General features: G+C 42.7%; 1 protein-coding gene and 1 pseudogene across 1 annotated transcript in view; one reads left to right on the top strand and one right to left on the bottom strand.

The window, feature by feature from the left end:
* Positions 1 to 21,515, top strand: part of CNTNAP2 (contactin associated protein 2) — a 2,049,865-nt gene that overhangs the window by 2,011,466 nt on the left and 16,884 nt on the right. The window contains exon 22 of the mRNA XM_057731238.1: positions 3,381 to 3,620. Coding sequence (XP_057587221.1) covers positions 3,381 to 3,620 — 240 coding nt within the window. The remainder of the gene's footprint in view (positions 1 to 3,380; positions 3,621 to 21,515) is intronic.
* On the bottom strand, positions 16,893 to 17,198 carry LOC130851237 (non-histone chromosomal protein HMG-14-like; annotated as a pseudogene).

The following is a 21,515-nucleotide window of genomic DNA, read 5'->3' as shown; positions in this document are numbered from 1 at the left end:
ACCATTATTAAATTATTAATTTAATATTTTTACCAGGGGACTTCCCTGGTGGCCCAGCGGCTAGGGCTCCACGCTTCCAATGCAGGGGACCCCGGGTTTGATCCCTGGTCAGGGAACTAGACTGCACATACATGCCGCAACTAAGACCCGGTGCAGCCAAAATTAATTAATGAATGAATTTAAAATAAGAATTTTACCAAACATAAGGTTTGTTTCTTAGCTAGGAACATCATAGGGGTTAAGACACCTGGGGTCAGTCCACCTGGCCTCAACCGCCAACGGATCTTAAGCTCATTTCCTCACATGTTACACGGGGATAATAATACTCCCTCCCCCAAGGGTTGTTCTAGGAATTAAATGTCCAGTTTGTACAAGGCAACTAGCACATTTTAAGGGTTCAACAAGTATTAACTCTTGCTACTGGACCGCTTGTGTTCAGTCGAGTTAGTTGGCTGTTTGTAAGCTTGTTTCCTAGCGAGGCTGTGAGCTGCTCAGGGTAAATCCGTGTATGTCTACCTTCCTGCTACTGCTACACGCCAGCCAATACCCGTGATGAAGTGAATTGAATCACACTGACCTAAACTGGATTGAAGTCCCACGAGATGGCAGTAGCCACCAGCCCCAGCCTCTCCCTTCTGGAGTCCTGCTCCAAACCTAGACAGGCTAAAAAGGACTCTCCTTTTATTGGGAAGAAACAGCTGATGGAGCTGAGGTGTTCCTAGCTTCCCGCCACCAAGTGGCTGTTGTTCTGGTGCCTCCACCACCAGTGAAGCCAGATAGGAATTCAGGACAGCAAGGAGCTGGGGTCCTCCTCCCCACCCTGGGAACAGAGTCATCCCAAGACTCCTTGGTCTGAGGATGTTTCAAGGGACGGCAGATCGCCGGAGGGAGGGGACGGACACCAAACACCGAAAGTGTTTGCATGGAAGGCAAGTTGGTGAACGTACAACAGGGGATTCTGACATTAGACAAGGAGACGAAGAATGACTCACTGAGTAGCCTGCAGTCATTGAGGAAAAGGCAAGGGAGGAGGAGGGGAACGAGCCAGCGCAGGTGTCAGTGGGACCAGAGCCTCTTCCTGGTCGTCAAAGGAACCCTCAGGACACGTCCTGACAGCAGGGTTTTCCTACCTCCCCATCCTACGTGGAATGTGCTTTAGCTCAAAGTCACAGGCTGCAACTTACTGCAGGAGAAAAATATGGAGCATCATCGATTAAAATGTATGTACTTGTCTAAGTAAGACCCTATTAGAACCCCCAGAATCACCATTCATCACCGTCCATATCGTCATAGCTCTCTGTTGATTGAAATTCACATGAGACTAGTACAGGTCAGTCATTGTAACCGAAGGTGGGGTCTGGCTGCTTGCCACTCACAAGCCAATAAGGAGGCCAGGTTGGTGGAAAGGGACGTTTGCTTTATTTTGGATGCCGGCAACCTGGGTGGAGGGCAGATGCCCGTCCAAAGGTCAACTCTCCCACCCCGCCCCGACAATCAAGGGGCAAGAGCTTTTATAGACAGAAGGAGAGGGCTACATGCAGAAACAATAGTCAGCTCTGACAGTCATCTTGAAAGTGGTCGTCAGTGGTCTGACCAGCGTCGTCTTGATTGTTTTAGGTACAGTTAATCTTCAGTTCCATGGTCCGTTTGTTTCCATTTCTTTGAGGCCAGTTCTCTGAATTTTTGGCAGCTTATGTGTTGGCCACAGCCTGGTCATCACATAGTTAACCTCTTCCACCGCGGGGGGCGGGGGGGGGGTTTCAGTATCTATAAGGCAGCTCACAGGAGATGGCTCAGAATATTATCTATCGCCCTTGAGAAGGAACTAAAGGTCCCTGACTATGCTTAATAACTAATCTATTATTATTTGGTCTCCTTTGATTGTCTTCCTTTGTTTCTTCATTTTCTCACTTCTCTGATTAAACGTATTCTTTGGCTAAAGTTTTCACAGATAAAAGGCAAGCTTAGGACATGGGGGGTGGGAGGGGACAAGGACCACAGGGTCCTGCTCCGTTTCATCATTACACTGATTTTCTTAATGTGATGAATAATCGATACATTCATTTCTTCTGCCCCCAAAGCCTACAAGCTCCCTTCTCCACTGATTTATTCTTTAATTAATGGAGAGTACATTTCCATACAAGACTATTTCACCTGAATTCATTCCCCCGTTAGAAACATCGCCTGCTCTGAATCCAGCTTTTTAAAGAGGTAGCTAGCCTCCTGTTTTCCAAAGTCTGTTTTTCACAATTCAAGTGGAAGGGTAAATATCTCACCGCTTCGTCCTTGTGTTTAAAATGTCATCATGTGAACATAATCTCCCACCCAGACTACAAGTTGCTGTGCTCTTCTCTGGAGCGCCGTTTGCCCATCACCTGGGCTTGCAGCCCTGCACCGTCATTGCCTGTAACTGTGGTTCTCAAACCTTAGCAGTAGCAGGCTCACCTGGAGGGCTTGCAGACACACAGATTGCTGGGCCCCAACACGTTCCCAGGTGATGCTGGTGCTGCTAGTTCAGGAACCACACAGGAAAGAACTGCTGATCAGGAGGGTCAAGGACTCCTTCAACGTTCACTTCTGCTTGCTAGAGTCCAAAATTCAGGGCCGAGGTCAGAAAGACACTTGCTTTTGCTGATTTAATGGGATGACGATGTGTGGTTATATTCATCGGAACAGTACTTTGGAAATGCTTCTACTCAGACTCACCCCTGGTTTGAATATTCGTTTAGGAAGAAAGTGCTGAACGTACAGGTTTGGGGGAGGTGATGATGCTTAAATGCCTGTATAGGTTTATGATTTGGAAAAGTTTTCTGACTTCCAAAGCACCCGTCCGTTAATAGCTGAGATTCTGGAAACCTCAGCATTCCCAGGGGATTGTATTCTAAAGAAAGGAAATGCCCAATTATAGGCTGTGGGAACTTTTTCTTTTCTTTTCTCTTAAATAAAGAATTCTAAAGAAGAAAATAAGGGGCACAAAATGAAACCATAATCTATCTACCAGGAGGGCTGGGAGGGCTGTTCAATATACAGGAGGGTCCCTGAAGCATCAGAAAAGAGGAGAAAAATCAATCAGAACCAAGTAAGTGTTGTTAGTTTGAGCAATATCTCAAGTATCTAGACGGTAATTAGGAATATATTTTATTTTAGCAAATATAGTCTTACTCTCCTCACCACATCCTCTAGTAACACAGAAACTTCTTTTAAAGTGAAGTCTCCAGCCCTAAAGCCCTATCAGGTCATCAGTTTTTCATCTAAAAGAGCACAATGTCTTAAACTGAAACCCAAGAGTAAGATTTGAAGACAGGCATTCAGAGTGTATATTACAGCTGTGATACAGTGAGTGGGATACAATCTTTACTTTCTATTTCTTTTTCTTTTAGAAACAGGGAAGATTGACCAAGAGATTCATAAGTACAACACCCCGGGATTCACTGGGTGCCTCTCCAGGGTCCAGTTCAACCAGATCGCCCCTCTCAAGGCGGCCTTGAGGCAAACGAACTCCTCGGCTCACGTGCACATCCAGGGCGAGCTGGTGGAGTCCAACTGCGGGGCCTCCCCCCTCACGCTCTCACCCATGTCGTCTGCCACCGACCCCTGGCACTTAGACCACCTGGATTCAGGTAAAGTCCAAAGCAGTGTCTTGTGCGGAATGCTTTATTTCTTTAAGCCTCAGTTTCCTCACCTGTAAAATGGGGTTAATAGCAGAACCTCACTGGTGATGTAGTTGGAGGATTAAGGGAGCAAAGCAATGTGAGCTCAGAGTTCTAAGCACATTAAGGGCTCAAAAGGTACAATTGTATTTGTGCTCAGGGTCTGAAATAATTAAGTTGAAGGGAAGGAATGTAGGCATTATTGGCCCTTCTGCATTTAAGTGAAGTGAAGGGATGCCTAAACTGATATCTGCACCATGGCTGTTGGATGATCTGATCAAATCATTTCCTCGCTTCTGCCTTTGTGACTCAGCTGCCTTGCAGCCATACCATCTAAGTTCTAATATCAAAAGATTACCTAAAACCATACAAAGATTAATCTCCCGACACTGTATTTGTACGAATAAACCCGTAGCCTTCCAGGTTTTAGGGGTGCACTTAGGCTTAGGAAGCTCAGTGGATTTAGCCCCACTTCTGCAGGGGATAAGACTTGTCATTTGAAAGCACAGCACTAAAATGAACGGATGCAGCGGTTGGCTGCAAAATTAATTGGGTGCAAATTAAATGTCCATAGGACCCCAAGAGGTGGGGAGCCTGTAGGTCCCCCTCCTTGCTCTGCCCAGACTGACCTCGGGCTACTTGGGTAACCTCTCCAAGCCTCTGCTTTTTCACCCACAAGGTGTGAAGTGGGGCATGACCTCCGGGACACCTCCAAATCTACCATTCCATGGGTCTCCAAAGCGGTGTCTGACTTCGCTAATGCCAAAGACAGGAAGGGTGCGAGGCGGGAGGCGAGGTGGCGGGAGGCCTGGGTCCAATACCATCACTGCCTCTCCCCAGCAGGCATCTTAACCTCCTTCCTCAGTTTCCCCATGTCTGAAATGGCGATAATAAGACCTAACTCAGAGAATTCCATGGGAGACGATGGATTTAAAGCACTTAGGGCTGTCATAGACATGGAGTAAGCTGTACGAAAGTTTAGCTGCAGTAATACTAACAAAGTGGTTATTATTATATTAGATAATTTGCTATGATGTTTGAATGTCCAGTATTAAAGTTTCCCAAATCCTCCCCGACCCTAACTTCTAATTTGGAACAGTTCATCATGGGAACATCCTGTGATTGCTTTACACATATTCCAGCCCCGAACACATATTTACCAGCTTCCTTGATGCTCTCATCAGGATTCACCTACAAAGCTTTGTGAAGCTTCAAAGAGAAGCCAAAATTGCCCCGTTGTCAGAATAGCCAATTTACAGACTAAACAGTCCTCTTTGTTCCTCACACATGGGTTCCTATAACATGATGAGGATGCTGTGTGCCAAGGGTACTTAGAAAGAATTCCCTCTTATGAATGCTAGGGGTGACGCAGCGGGCTGATTTTTCCTCATGGGCTGGCTTGAACAAAGGAAAGCAGTCCTAGTGCTGAAAGAAGAAAAGTAGGAGTGAAGATAGGAGATGAGAAAAGGCATCGTCAGGGCTGCAGAGGAACAGAGATTTCAAAGATAGATTCCTCCACACATCTAATCTTTGAAACACGCAGATTCCTGTGCCGTTACAGGTTCTCACTGTTTGAGGCCATCAGCGTGTGTGGTCTAAACTGCCGAGAAATCAGTTTCAAAAGCTTCTAGTTGCTACGTTGGGCCAATAGGAGTTCATATTCATTCTGCTTTAATTAGCAAATTATTTGCTTGGTGGTCTGTGAGATACAGTTGTATGGGCCAAAGTTTGAGCTCACTTATTTTTTAAAAATCGTGCTTTACACATGACAGTTTCATTCTTTTGATTGATGTAAGACTGTATATAGGGAACATTTCTGTTATTCTTCAATGTTCAAATCAAAAGTCTACAGTCCAGGTATTATGGTAGGCCTGTACCGTATAACGTTGGTCCATTTGCAGAGCATTTCCACTTGTACTTGGGCAGAAAGTTCTTACCTGGCATTGACCAATTGCTGGATCGATCTCATCACCATAATTTATTCCATAATTGGAATTCCAAGTTAATTTCCATAATGGGTAAATGCTTATAATGTGTATATCTGTCTCACAAACTTTATTAAAAGAACAGAAAATGGCTTATGAGCTATGACATGGAAGGCTTGTTTAGATAACATAATTTTATTTTATTTTTTCTTTTAGGTGAGTGGGAAAATGAGAGAGCAGGGGGATGGGGGCTGGACAGGGGACAGAGAAAGAAACAGACCTAAGGGAAAGTTACTTACTATCAGATTCCAGTGGCTTAGTGTCCAGGAGGAAAAAATTTCCTATGTGCTCTCAAATTCAGGCAGTGCAAGCCTGCCAGTTAAACTGATAAAAGGCAGATTAACAGAAGAAGAAATGTATTTGTATGCATGTGGAAGCTTACAAAAGAAGTAGCTCAATACCTGGTTAAAGTTAGAGGCTTATGTATCTTTCCTAGTAGAAAAAAAGAAGAGAAAAAAAAAAGGCGTCTGGGAAGAACAAATGGGTTTCTAAAAGAAAAAACAGGAGATAAAGTTTGTGATAATGTTTGTTCATGCCTGTGTGAATGGTCCTTGTCTTTTGCAAGGCCATAAAACTCCTCTGGAAAGAGTGATTTAGGGTAGGTTTGCTCTTGGCCTCCTTTCTGGGACCTAAAAGCCTCCCAAAAAAGGGGATTTATGGTCTCGCTTCTCAGAAGTTTCTATTTTTAGTCAGATAAGGGAAGTTCCAAAAAGATTTGTTTCTGCATCTGTTGGACCCCAAATGTCCTCAGCTTGAAATAATCTTCATCCCAACTCTGGCTTTCTTAGTGGATCCCCACATCAGCAATTGCACCTTAGTGTTTGTGAGCCTAAGTTCATCATTCTGAATTCTGATTGGGGGTTTTGCTTTTTTAGATAATCTTTCTTGTATGATGAAGGATCCCCACTATCAAATATTTGAAACAAAATAACAGTGTATACATAAAAATGCCATTTCTAGCTATAAATCGTGTCTTAAGTCTGTGCAGGTACAGAACAGGAAGAGAATAAAGGTGAGAGCTGGTTTGAATAGAGGACGTTTGGAAGGAGATCTGTTCATCTGGTCCCTTGGAAAGTGGTCCTCGACCAGCAGTATGAGTATCACCTGGAAGCTTATCAGAAATGCAAATCCCAGGCCCTTACCCCAGACCCACTGAATCGGCATCTACATCTTAGCAAGATTCCCCTGTGACTTATCACGTGCCCATCAAAGTCTGAAAGCACTCCTCTCAGTCTCACATGCACTTTCAAATTACCTAGGGAGCGTTTTAAAAACCCCGGTACCCAGGCTGCACCCCTGACCAATTAAATCAGATGCTCTGGGGGTAAGATACAGATATCCAGAGGTGTCCAGCCTCCCCAGATGATTCTCATGCATAGCCAAGATGGAGCATCACTCTTTAAATAAGACAGAAGCTTACCCATGGCCCCCTTTGAAGTAAGGTTACCAAAAAGAAAAGAAAAGAAAATACCCAAAAACCAGTTTACCAAAAACAGTGAAGCCTTGAGGTAGTGAAATCCCAAGTTGAAAGGCTATAGCAGTAAGCTTGCCAAAGGTTGGGCTCCTCTGACCATTTCATAAGGAAGCTCACAGAGATAGAGGAGTTTTTAATCTGAACTTGAAAAGAACTAGTCTGCATACTCACAACTGGAAAAACAGACTTGAAACAAATGAACAGACAAGAAATCCACAGCGTGGGGCCAAACTCAGGACCTCCCATGAAAAAGCGTGTCTTTGTAGAAGTTTTTACACCCCAGGAAGGAGCTTTAATCTGAGGAAGAGAACAATTTATTATTCAGTTTTTTTTAATCAGCTGAAAGTTTAATTTGAAAGGATATGGGGGGGGCGGGGAATACTGCTTTAAAACGAAGTATGTACATTTATTTTAAAGTAAAGCAGGCCCCTTGCTGTGAAGATAGGGAGTTGATGGCCTTAGTATAAAAGGGATCTTAGTGATTAACTAAGGGCTACTCACTTCATAGTCACACCAGAGTATATGCTTTGCAGAGACCTGGAAATTAGAATTCCAGACATCCACCCTGAGGTCTTGTGTTCTTTCTGCTCCCTTATATTGCTTTCTTATATCTTAGATGATATCAAATGATTAAGACAGAAAATGGATTCCAAGGTATGCTGGCTTCATGTGATAAGATTCTTTTTCTCTTCTGGAACACTACTGACTGAGCTTCTCATTGCCTCTCTCACGCCCTTTGGGCTCTGTCACTGTTTTCCAAAGTGAGGGACATTTACAGTTGGTCAGGCTGTGCACTGCACAACTCCAAAGAATGTTATTTGCATTGCAGTCTATGGCTGCTGGAGCAGTGCAACATGGTGGCCTTGATAGGGGGTCACCAGATCATTATGGGAAGAAAATAAACGTATCATCATGTGGCATAATATAAGGTTATTTCCCGTTCATTTCTCTTTCAGTCCTTCTAATTTTGTTAAAGATAAATTCTCTATTTGGTTCTGGCATGGCTTTAACAGCTCTCTCACCCATGCTATTCACCCTTTAATAGAGAGAATGCTTCTGTTTGTGGGCCTTGACAGGCCATAGAATTACTCTTTAGGGTTATAAAGTTTTATCCCTGCACTTGTTTAAATAAGAAATCAGGTCAATTAAGTGAGATTAAGTAAATAATAATAGTTAAGTTTTACATGGATGTGGCAAAAAATATGACAGTGGTCCCCAGGTGACTGGAGTTTAGCAAACACTGGACAGTACGTCAGGCTGATCACAAACACAAGGTCCTGGCACGGAGCTGTGAGTGCATTTTTTTCTCAGGGGAAATGGTAAAATTATGTTGATTTGACTTAAACCAATTCTGCTCTATTAGAAACATCCAGTCAATTCTTTTTCTGCCTAATTTTTTCTGCCTTTGGATAATAGGTATGGCCTGTTTCTAAACCACATCATTATGGTCCTTTTAGAACAGTAGTCACAAGGTAGAAAAAGCAACCCCTGGCCCTGAGTTCTGGTTTATATAAAGGTCGCAAAGCACCAGACAATTGCTGTGATTCACCTCTCAGAATGATGGGCTCTGTTTTGTCTCTTTGTCAGATTCGGGGAAGCTTATTTCCTTGGAATGGCAAGGATTTGCCAGCAGAAAGATAATTACAGATGGCAGTGCACTTTCTGTAAAATATAAAAACAAAACAAACACCAGAAAAAAAATAAGAATCTGTTGCCACAAATTTCTGCACTAAGGACCAACTCCAAACTGTATACCAAGCTGTTTTATGAGGCATTCATATTAAGTCTTAGGGTTTTGTTTTTCTCTTTTAATCACGTTCATGATATTGAATACAGAATACATTAGACCAAAGGCCACATCTTATGTTTTTTGTAAATAGCATTAAGATAGACAAGGCACTTTAAGATGTAAGATTTCACTTTCCAAGGAATCTCCTGGTTATAAAGATTAAAACGAGTTACTGGAAGCTTGAGTTTCTGGTTCCCTGCCTAAAGCGAACCTGCATCGAATCCTGAGAGGCTCTGGACCAGGAACTCTCAGAGCCCCTCTGAGAGGGAAGTGGATGGGACATGGAAAACCCAGAAGCACTGAGTGGAAAATAGTCCCCCGAGAATTGTCAGGAATCTGGGAATCCAAACCCAGACTTGTCCCGTGGATTCACTCAGGTTCACAGAGCAGTTGGAAAAAGCAGCTCTCAGGAATGTGGCTCTTATCCCAGATAAATGGGGAACTAAATGGACTACGGTGCCTGGAATCACTCAGTGCAACAACCATATGCCCCAGCTAGATTCTAGAATCCACAGTCTTCCCAGGAACTGTGAATTAGGAACTGGGGTCTCTGCTCGCCACATCGGACACTTTACCACTGGAAATCATGGGTTCGATTTCTAAGGGCACCTTTCTCTTTTGCTGTGATTTTTAGTGACTTGATTTCGTATCTATATTCCAATTTTTTTCTTGCCATCTGAAGATAAAATATTTTTGTACCTTCACGTGCGAAAGAATTATGGATATGATGAACATTTAAAAACTGCATGCATCTATTTGGTTTCCCTCATAATTACAAGCTGGTAGTTGGTTTTCTCTACCACCTGCAAGCACTTAAAATAATCTTTCCAGCTCTTGTAATTACAGCTTAATTATTTCTGAGCAGATTCCTTTTTTCATTCTTATGCTAAGATTGCCTGATTCATTTGTTTAATCTCTGATACCTAATCTTTCACTATCTTTTGTGTCTTTTGTTCTCTTCAGTGACCAACACAAACATTTGTTAAAGTCCAAAAAACAATCCTCTTCTCTTTTCTGGTGTGTGCTTTTCCTGGAAATGATCCAATTCTGCTTTTCTGCAAAAGCACCAAGCACATGTGTATAGCTCAAGTCAAATATAATATTAGTTACAGATTTTTGACCTAACGATCACTTAAGTTCCCATCTTTTGTTTCCATAATGAATAACTTTATACACATGATTTTGTTGAATCAAGGGATGTATTTTTAATTTTGATTGTATTATAAATCACCCTCCAGTGACATAGTACCTCCAATTCCATAAGATATGAATGTCTTTTCCCCCACACCCTCATCAACACAGTGCATCATAATATTCTTTTAAGTCTTGGTATAGTTTATCTGAAAAATGAAATTCTGTTTTTAATTTGGATTTCATTAATCATGAGTGAGATTAAGTATCTCTATATATGTTCATAAGTCACTTGTATTTATTTTTCCCTGAACTGCCTGTTTATATTCTTTGACCAAAGAATTATTTGTATATTCATATTGTTTCCCATTGGTCTGTTAGGTCATTTACTAATTGACTTGTAAGAATTTTTATATATTAAGTAATTTGGCATTTTACTACATGTTTGAATGTTTTCCCAGTTTGATCTTTATTTTTTTAATTTATGGGGTTTTTTCCCCATGTAAAAATTTCTAAGTTTCACATGATGAAATATAAAGTATTTCGTACCTTTGGGGTTTTATGTCATGCTTTTCCATTCAGAAATTTTTTTGAAATTATTCCACACCTTTTTCTAATGATTTTAGATTTTATTTGTAAGATATACATATTTACTGCACTTGAAATTTATTTGGGTGGTAAGAATAAGGTAGGAACCCAACTTTATTTCCACCCTCCCCCACACACGCCAGTCAGTACTTCCAGCACTATTGGTTGAGGCCTCGTCTACCAATTTCCCCTACCTTCATCCTATTCAAAATCGCCGTTTATATTTCTAGACTCCCTGATCTGTTGCATTGATCTGACTCTTCCTGAAACAGCAGCAAGCTGTGGTCATGACTGAGCTTTTATAACAGCATTTAATTTCTCATAAAGCTAATTTCCCTTTTATTCTCTTTTTTCAGATTTTTCCTCTCCTGACACATTTACTTTTCCCATGTGATTTTAGAATTCCAGTCATTTTATTGGCACTGCCTAGAGATTGTATTGGGATTGAATTTTATGTATGCGTTAATTAGAGTAATTGACATCTACACAAGTAACGTTTTCCTGTCCAGCAGGAGAATGTCTTTCCATTTAAGTTGTTCCTCTTTTGGCAAAGCATAAAATCCAAAAGCTATTTAAAAAAAAAAAAAACTCAGCTAATCTGGCACCTAATTACATCAGCAAAATCCTTTACCACATACCCGATGAGCATTTAATTGAATATAATTGGGGGAAGGTGTGTGCCCCATGGGACCAGGAACCTGCGCGGGCTTAGTATTCTGCCTAATATACATACACGTCTTATATGTACATATATCTTTAGGATTTTTATATGTATATGATACCTCGAGGATTACTGTTTTGATAAGGGTCTTGTCAGGGTTAGGTGTTAAATAGTATCTAATGCCACTTCAACATCTATTGGAGATAATCGTGTGTTTTTCTTCTATGATAGATGAATGGGGTGGATTGTAGTAATAGATTTCCAAATAGTGAGCCATGCTTTCATTCCTAGCATTAACCACATTTAGTCATAGTGAGGCATTCTCTTGAGGTATAACTAAAGTCATCTTACTAAAATGTTTTTTAGTTTTGTTTTTCACATCAGTAATTCTTGGATAAGATGGGTTTGTAGCATCCTTTTACTTTTGGGGAGAGAGCAGATTTTTATACTCATGCCAGCTTCATAAAAAGAAAGTAGAAGGGCCCACCCAGCAAGGAATGTGGGAGGCCCCTAGGAGAGCAGTCTGAGTCAGACCAGGAAGGAACCTGGGACCTCAGTCCTACAACCTCAAAGGCCAAATACTGCCAGCATCAGGAATGAGCTTGGAAGCATGTTTCCCCCCAGGGCTTCCTGACAGGTACTCAGCCCTGCTGACACCTAGAGTTCAGTCTCGTGATGCCTAGTCACACCATGGGGGATGTCTCCATCACCCTCTAACTGGTGGAATAACTCAAATAAGTGCCATCTCAACTTTAATGTGCTCAGAATCACCTGGGGAAATTAATGAATGCAGACTCAGTAGGTCAGAGATGGGATTTGAAATTCTGCATCTCTAACAAGCTCCCAGGTGATGCTAGCACTAGGGTTCACAGGCCACACTGTGTGCGCTAAGGATATAAATAGTCTTGGAGCCTTACCCACCTGGACCTTGTAAGTTGGGTAAACTTCACCTGCAAAACCACTGGAGCCTACTGTTTTCTTGTGTGTGAGCGGAGCGGAGCTCTTTGACAACTCTCTCACTTTCTTTTATGATAATTGGTCTAATTAGATTCTCTTTCTCATCAACTATAATTTCTTTGTGTTTTTCTAGAAATTCATGCATGTAATCTAAGTTTTCAAATTCACTTCCATGGAGATGAACAAAATAAGTTTTTATAATTTCTGTTCTCTCCTTAGAAAATTTTTATTTATATATTTTCATATTGTAGGTTTAGATTTTCCCCCCTTTCTTCTTAGATTATCTGACAACTTTTTTTTTCCAGAGGGCCAGCTCTGATCTGTTTATTAGTTGTATCATTTTTCTGTTTTCTTTTACTACTTGCTTTTATCCTGACTTCTTTAAATTTATATTTGCTGCTCTTTAACTGTGTCATTTGAATATTTAATTTCCTTATTGTCATTATTGCCATGTATGTAACATCCCCTTTCAGAGGAACAGGAGCCAAAGTTTGCAAATCTAAGCTCTAAGGCTAATACTCTGGCCACTTCTGACCTCACCTCCCAGACCGCACGCGCAAGATGCAGTGTCTCAACATGAGTATTTTTAACTAGACTCTCATCTAAGGGACCTGAACATTCTTTAGAGGCCGCCTTAAGTGCCAAAAACCTCCAGACATCACTGCAAGAACAGGTTTAGCAGACGTGTGTCCTGACAGCAGTGGGGCAGGTGAGGAAATGATGGGGCGAAATGTCACCTAAGTGGCTGACATGAAAGGCGGTGGGGTTTGATCCCTTTCAGCACCGGACACCCCCTGCACACTGCCCCACATGCCTGATTGTCCAGGGCTGCCTTCACTCAGGCTTCTGCTCTTTCCTAACCAGGACTGTTGAACTCTCTGAAATGCCACTGCGGAAAATTCCAGAGGGGCACCAATGCCCAGCTTTGGGGCAACTTCCCAGATCCTTGATTCCTCCTTCGTGTGGGCTTCTCTTTATTCTGTTTCTGCCTCCTTTCTTTCTGTCTTTCCCTTCATCCCACACAATAGGTTTAGAAGCCGAAGGAGTTTGGGGTTCTGTCCAGTCTCCTCTCTAAGCGGTCCACCCTCTGAACCCCACCCTGCCTGGCACTGTCCTCAGAGATGCGTCTCTCCCCAGTCCATGCCTGCCAGGACTCTCAGCCATCACCTCCATCATGTGGAGCTGGGGAGGGAAGGTGACACAGGCATGCACGTTGCTATAGCGACTTCTCTGTTGATGGCAGAACCACCGACTCCAGCGAGTCACAGTGTTCATTTCTGTCTTGCTCTTATGCCGCTGCAGTGTTATCGGAAGCCTGTGAAAATGAAGTCAGTTTGAGCTCAGGGTGGTTCACTGATCTGTCATTGCCTCTGTCAAGGCCCCTTGCTAACTCCTCTTACTACACTACATTTTTGAATGTCCTTGTATGTCACTTGGGGCCATTCAAGGGAGCACAGTCTAATTCGGTACCACTTCCTTTTCTGACCTGTCATCCAAAAAGACATCATCAGAATCCCTGGGTGTGACTCCTCCCCAGGGAATCCCTGCCAGTCACCACCTAGAAGTGCTGATTCTGTCTCTGCTGGCAGTACGGGGCCCGTGTCCTGCCTGTGGTTTCTGAAGTTGCAGAAATGTCGTGCCAGATGCAGTTTTTGACCCAACGCCAATTGCTTCACTCATTTGAGAAGATCTTCGGTCGATTCCCCATCCTCTGCGCTAACTGTTCAGAAATGTCTAAGGATCAGGCATATCCTTGATTCTGCTGTTGAGCTTCTGCCTGGGAACAATCCTGAAAGGCTTTTAAAAAATAAATAAATAAAACCAATATTAAGTTAAAACATAAATGTACATTAAAATCCATATGAATGTAAGGCGTAGTTATTTTAAACATAGAAAATGAGATTAATTGCGAAACCTTCCCATGAGAAAAGGCTAAAAGTGGTTTTCAAGAACTTAGTTGGGAATTTTAACTTTTAGGAAATGGGGATGGATAAAAACTGAAATGATAAATTTGTAAATGTTTGCTGAAATGCTTTCAGTGCATGATTTTGTTTTATCTTGACATTTAGCTCTCTGTGGTCTGAGTGGAACATTATTAACCACATTTCAAAGATTAAAAATAGTGTGACTCAGAGAGAAAATGCATTCATTCCCTCAGTAAACATCTATCTGATGAGTGGCTGCAGCAGTGGCTACACATTAGCATCCCCTGAGGAGTTTTTGCCCCGCCCCGCCCCACCCCCATGCCTGCTCCCCATCCGGAGAGCATCTTAATGTGCTGTTAGGACTGTGAACCAACAGGCCCCAGCATTTATAGCACTTTGCTGGAAAGTATACAGAGAATAACATCATTGGGTCTAAAATTCAGATATACTCACTTCAGATTCAGTGCTTTTTCCACTCTTCCTTTCTCTCAGTGAAACATTTGAATTTAAATATAAAAGAATTCCAGCTCTTTACTTGGAAATGTTTTACCTTCTGTCATCCCTTGAGTAAAATGCAGAAGTTTGAAATAATCAGTAATTTGCATATCTGTAGGTATATACTAAATATACCTTCCATTTTCTTTCCACTTTCCCTTTTTTGATATGGGATAAATCATCCCCAAGGCTGCTAGAGCCAATTAAATATCATTTCACACTCTGTTGACATGAATGAGAAGAGCGATGACAGAACCACGTGGCTTATGCTGGAAGATTATCACGTTATCTTGATACTGACATGACCCAGCACCAAGGAGGCTCCTCTTTGTGGGGAAGCATTAGGGAGCTTTCATGAATAAGGATCATTTGTTTCACAAGATGCTCTTTGAGGGCCCTTCCACCAGCCAACCAGCAAAGACCGTTGCCTTTTGAGATATGAGGTTAATTCAAGGAAAGAACACTTCAAAAAACAATGAAAATACCTAACATGGGGGTTGTATATTCTGTTTTCTGAGGTCAACCTTGGAAGAAAAGACATTGTCTTGGGGCTGAAATTTTCAACTTTCACTTGTGCTAATGCAGCCAGAAAAGCATTTCAAAAGCTGGAGCCCAGCGGGGCATTGATAAAAGACTTAAAATTTGTACAGACCTAATGTTTAAAGCCCTTTAGTTTTGCTTGTTCTCCCGCCATAGACCCCAGTGGAGGCAGAATCCCGTCAGCCAGCTGTGATCTGGGTCATAACACCACCCTGTTCTCAGAAACCATCCTCATCTCTATACTGGTTTCCAAACACTTAGAAACAGAAAGGGTCAGTCTTACCTGTAGATGAAATCGCGACACAGACACCCTGCAAAGCCAAAGCCCCGTGAATGTTGACAGAGCTGGTCCACAGGGAGCTGGAGTATAGTCATCTTCCACTGAAGACAGCATCGTCTGCAAGTTAAGGTATAAGAGGCTGTAGCAGAAGATTAGATGGTATTAGTGCATTTTATTATTCATTCTGCTACCTTGAAAGACAGACGATGATAAAATCAGTAATATCTAGTTTCCGAAAGAGCCATCCACTGTCAAATTATGGCCTTTGAATTTACTATAAATTTCCACAATGGGGGAGTCGAGGAAGACCCTTCATCTTTGCCTGATTCCTCAAATGACTAAATATTCTCAAAAATGATGAAACTCATTTTTTGACTATACTTTAGGTGATTTAAAAAAAAGTTATTTTCACTGAACTCCCAAGCCACAAATTCTGCAAGTCCGAAGCCTTGGCGGGGACCTGCATAATGCCTGGCGGATGCGTTTCTCAGCACAAGTCTGAAGGCAGTGGCTCCAGGGTCTCCTGAAGACGATGCTCTTCTAAACGGTGCCAATTCTTGACCACTGCCTAGAAGAAAAGGTGAAATACATCAGGGAACGTCTTTATTTTTTTTTTCTTTCATAACTGAGATTTTATTGGTTGTTTTGAGGATCAGTACACAGATATTTCAATTTGTACACAATTCTTAACATACGTACCAAAAATCTAAAAAATCATGTAGTTGTGATTCTTTTCTGAAGTTATGCCAGTGACTTTCCAGCTTAAAATTTGGAGGCAAGTTTTCCTTAACAGGATATCAAGTACCAATATCTTCAAATATTGATATGCTGTTACATCTGAAGTCCCACGAATTCACAATTTAATATCATATACACTACACACTCCAATTGTCAATCTTTCACAGCACATTAACAAAGTTACTAGAAGAACTGGACTACCACAACGAAAGATGTTACAGGGTGCACAAAATTCTGACCAGAGAGCCGAGATCAAGGAGTGAGTTATTTGCTTTAGGAAACAATTCTACCAAAAACAGAGGAGCAATTTAAAGTTTTCAAGACATTAAATGCACAACTGACTCCAAACTGCCACTTAGTATGCTTTGTATTATAGGATATAAAAGCTACCCCCCATCTATGGAATGTTAAGCTGACACCCAAGACAATCAAAGCCTCCCATATTCAATATCCCTCTATCTTCTGGTTGTATCAAAAAATAAACAACCAGCAAATGATTTCACCTCTTAAAGAAAAGCATCTACACTTAAAAAATGGGATGAGGTGGGATTCCCTCCTTATTTTTAAAAATGTTTCTAGAGCTACTAAAAAACTTGCATTTGCAAAATAGTTGACAAAAATATTCCTCTGGATTGTACAAGAAGGGAGACAGGGACCACTGAGGACCAGGTGTGTGATATTAATCCAACTTGGCTTCTTTCTCTCCTGCTTCATCAGAGGCTGGGCTCTCCTCGTTTTTAGTTTCTCCGTTTTCTGCAGGTAAGTCTTCTTCAGTCTCTTGGTTAGCCACTTCGGCCTGTTTTCCCTTTGCTCTCCTTTTCCCTTTTGTTTGCACTTTTTTGTCTGAAGATTTATCCTTTCCCGCCGCCTATTTTGGCTTCGTCTCCACTTTTGCGGGAGCCGGTTTGGCTGACAACCTCGCCGATCTCCTCTTGGGCTCCTCCTTCGCGGCCCCCTCGGCCGAGCGGACCTTCCACTTGGGCATCGTGGCGGCGGGGCGGGCGCGCCGAGAGCCTTCGCGGAGCTGGGCTGTCTGGCCGCTGCCGCTCCTCCCGCCGCCCGAGCTGCTGGGATCCGCGGCGGGGGCGGAGGGGAATGTCTTTAAGACATTTTGGCTTACTCACTTTGGTTGGGTACTTTCTTCTTCTTTCTTACTTTTGTTAGTTTCTCTACTGAAGCCATTTCCATGATTCAGTAAACAACCAATTCTGGCTAAGACTGCCCTGCTGATAAGGAACCCACAAATTGTATTAGCTGAGACCCTTGCATGGCAGGGGTGTTCACCAGGCTGGGTAACCATCACAGCTGTGACCCAGGATTTCACCGATTTCACCGAGTAAGAGTCGGTCACTCTGGTGCTATGGGACCGTGGACACACCATACTGCTGAGTGGCCTCAGGCCTTCCGCCCAGCTGATTGCATTCTGCCACTGCACAGCCCACCCGTGCAAGAACCAGCAGCACGGAGACAAAAATTCTTTCCAAAACCAAATCAGTAAACTCCAGAGAAACCGAACAACGCGGTATTTTTAAAAATACATCTTTTCTCTCATATATGCCTGGGAATTGCATCTTTACCTTCAGGAAACTATGTGCGGACATCACAATGTTACTGAATCAGGTCCTGCCACTTGCCACTCGAAAAATCAATACTCAAGAGAGAGACAAATGTTGGTAGAAAGAAAAATGGGTTTTAATCAGAATGCCGGCAGTCTGGGGAGATGGTGGACTCAGTGTCCCGCAGAAACCACCTCTGAAGGTTCTGCTCGGCCGTGGAAGTTTAAGGGAAAGAAGGAAGTAATCCCAATCATTGAGATGGAGGTCAGAGTCGCTGACATCCCCCACTGCGTGCAGGCTTGTGTTCAGGCTTGTTGACTCCTCGCCATCTTTCCTTAGATATCTTATTCACAGTTTGTACTTGAGATCCTGGAAGAGATCTGGTCATCTGTTAATTACTAATTCTTCACTTCTGCTTCTTTGATCTACTGGAAGAACCAACAGATTAGGCAAGGTATTGTGTGAGCAAAAGATCTGAAAGGTGTGCTAGGGCCAGAGGTGTGTAGAGCGTGGGGGTGCCAGGTTTATGGTTAGTGACAAAGCAAAAGGGTGCCTCCTGCAGAGAGCTATTTCCTGCCAAAAGCTGCTTACCACAACCTTCTCCCTCCCTGAAACACATGCTTTATAGCATCACCTATTTTAAACCAGGAAAGGTCCCCAAGGGTATGTCTAAGATAACCATTTATTAAACTCCTTGGCTGTTTTGTCTTAGACTGCTCTTAATACTGGTTAGTAATAGGCTCTCTCCCTCTACATTCAAAATACTGAAGAATTGTCCTCAGAAGACTAAAAAGAAATAGGGGTAAAGGAAATGGAGCCCTGGGGCATTCTGACAAGCTGATCATTTAAAAGCACATAATGAGTGAGCCAAAAAAAAAAAAAAGACGAGGTCTCAGAAGGAATTATTTCAGTTCCTTTTCAGGCATCCCATTAAATTAAAACACACACGCACAGGAACCGCAGGAGATGTGAACCGCCACAAGTCTCAATTAAAGCCCTGCTACTCAAAGGGAGGTGCGCGCTCAAGCCCCCCTGCAGCCCGACCCGTTAGAAATGCAGGCTGCAGCCCAAGGCAGTCAGAATCTGCATTGTAACCAGATCCCAGGTGGTTTGTAGGAGCCTTCAAGTTGGAAAGCTCTGAACCAAAGCACTCAGGAATCAGTTTATTTGTTTTCTCCTCAAGGCACGTCAGAATGAGGTATACAGAGGAAGACAAAGCCTACACACCCCACTCAAGGCCAATGAACCCCCTCCTCCCAGTTACTCAAGGCAGAAGCACTTCTTCCCTGACCTCTGGGGCCCTGTGTGAGCACCAGCACCTGGAGGGGGAGGCCAGCATGCAATCTGGAAGCATGTTTTCCTTCAGAAAGGGGTTTAAACGGTACTTCCAGATCTAGCACATGCCCCCAGTTTGGGCTTCAACCTTCTTGCATTCCTGTTAACGTGGACGTGGATTTATAGACGCCTGCGGCAGAGGGGAAGGAGGGCTGGCCCGCACACGGATGGAGCAGCCGTCCCAGTGGAGGAAGGTACACACGCCTGAGCTCCCCAAACTAGACTTTCCAGGGTTGGCTTAGAATTACAGCAAGAGGCACTGAAAGCCCTGAATAAGTCCAGAGAGCTGATCCCAGGGACCCTGGTCTGGTACCTACCAGCCCCATGACTCTGACCGAACCGTTCTCCTGTGTTTCCGCCTCTTCAGCCACCAGAGAGGTTGCAGACCAACCCTGTAGACATGGGCTGTAAGGATCCATGATCTACAGCACCTGTAATGTCAGGCCACCAGAGCTTTGACAATTGGCTTAGAGACAACTAGAACTAAATACGAAAGCAGCGACGGTTTGCCCACCTGAAAAATAAGACATCTTTGACATGAAAAGGACATCATGTGTCTTGTCTTTGTGTTTACACGGAGTCTGAGCTCCTATCAACAATGCAATGAGCTGTTTCTAATCCAGATACCTCCTTACAGTTCATCAGACAAGAGAATGCGATGACAGCCTCATTTGGGAGTCTCAGTAAATCTCTTTCCTGAAAGGCAACTGAGACAGTTTAGAAGTTGGCTAAGGAAAACGATAGAAAGACGGAATCTAATAAAATCAGTTGCTCTTTCCGTACTTTCATATAAAGTTGGCATTATTTAAACAATCAAGAGCTACAGTAGAGGATGACAAGTTCCTTTATTCTGTTTCTTTTCACCTAATTAACCTCTTTTGGTCACTGGGCCTGGGACACTCGTGCAAACAGCTGCCACTTGGCCACCCTTTTAGGAAGCTGGAAATGTAAGGCTTGTTTACCTTCCCAAGTCGAAGCCCAAAATTCATAATCTCTTCCCCGTTTGGGCTCTGAAATTCTGGCTGGTCATCTTTCTATAGAAACTGAAGGGAAAGGTATAGGAGAAACACGAAACTGAGCCTCACCAAGGTCCTGCCACACAGTGTTTGCCTGGATAAAAACCTGCTGGCCTTGAGAAATATCTCCCTCCTGAAAACATGCCCAGTAATAGCCTCTCTTAAAATAAAGCAGCATCCCCTGAGATCTTCAGCATCTTAATTGACAGCAATTTGTTTTCATATCAGTTTCTAAAATGTCAGTCAATAGTGAATAGCTAAAACAGTTTGAAAAAAATAATTTTCTGCCATAGAGCTCGGAGTTGAAGAGAGTGCATAAAGTGAAAGGAAACAAAGAAACTGGGAAGAACAAAGACGTGTTTACATCATTGAGCCCAGACTCCACTACAAAAAGAATGTTGCGATTTAAATTAAATTACAATTAATAGCAGCAGTTTTGTTGAAGTATCTCAAATTATCCCATTAGATGCTGAAGCCCAAGTGGTTTCCATGGCAATATTTTCTCTAGATGTTAGCTACTATCTAATTTTTTTGTCCCTGGTATATGACAACCTGAAGCTTTTAGTGCCTTTCATTTTGGAGTTTTCTGTTAGATAATTTATTTGCAATTGGTTTCCAAGCCTAAAGTCTACAATTTTATGTATTTTGAAATTTAGTAAATAAGAATCACAACTACCGTGTTTATGTTCTGTATTTTTTTTTAACGCTTTACTACTCCTTTTCCTCCCTACCTGCTCAGTGAGACAGGCAAGACATTTGAGGCTAAAGAATTCAAATCTCAGACTTCCTAGGTGGTGCAGTGGGTAAGAATCCACCTGCCAATTCAGGGGACACGGGTTCGATCCCTGCCCCAGGAAGATAGCACATGCCATGGAGCAACTAAGCCCGTGTGCCACAACTATTGAGCCTGCGCTCTAGAGCCCGTGAGCCACAACTATTGAGCCCATGTGCTGCAACTACTGAAGCCCACGCACCTAGAGCATGTGCTCTGCAACGAGAGGCCACTGCAATGAGAAGCCCGCGCACCACAATGAAGAGTAGCCCCCGCTCGATGCAACTAGAGAAAGCCCGTGTGCAGCAACGAAGACCGAACACAGCCAGCTAAATAAATAAATTTATTTAAAAAAAATTCAAATCTCTTTTTAATATTCTGTTCTTACGACTCTTTTAAATCAGCTTATTGTGCTTAAGTACCTGCCTTGAAATTTCCTCTCTTAATTTTTCACATTCTGTAATGCAATCAAAATTATAATCTGACTAATGTTTTAAAGCATAATTAGCGCTATTCATGATTTCACAAGTGTCACTGTAACGGTGATAACCATTCTCCGTGCTGTTTGTGCCCATGAGGGAAGTATATCTGGAATGCTGGTTTTCTGTCCTTCTTACAATGTT

This window comes from Hippopotamus amphibius, chromosome 4, assembly GCF_030028045.1.
Source record: "Hippopotamus amphibius kiboko isolate mHipAmp2 chromosome 4, mHipAmp2.hap2, whole genome shotgun sequence".
NCBI classification, from domain to species: domain Eukaryota; kingdom Metazoa; phylum Chordata; class Mammalia; order Artiodactyla; family Hippopotamidae; genus Hippopotamus; species Hippopotamus amphibius.
The sequence above is the reverse complement of the archived record's forward strand: the minus strand, read 5'-3'. Positions and strand labels throughout refer to the sequence as shown.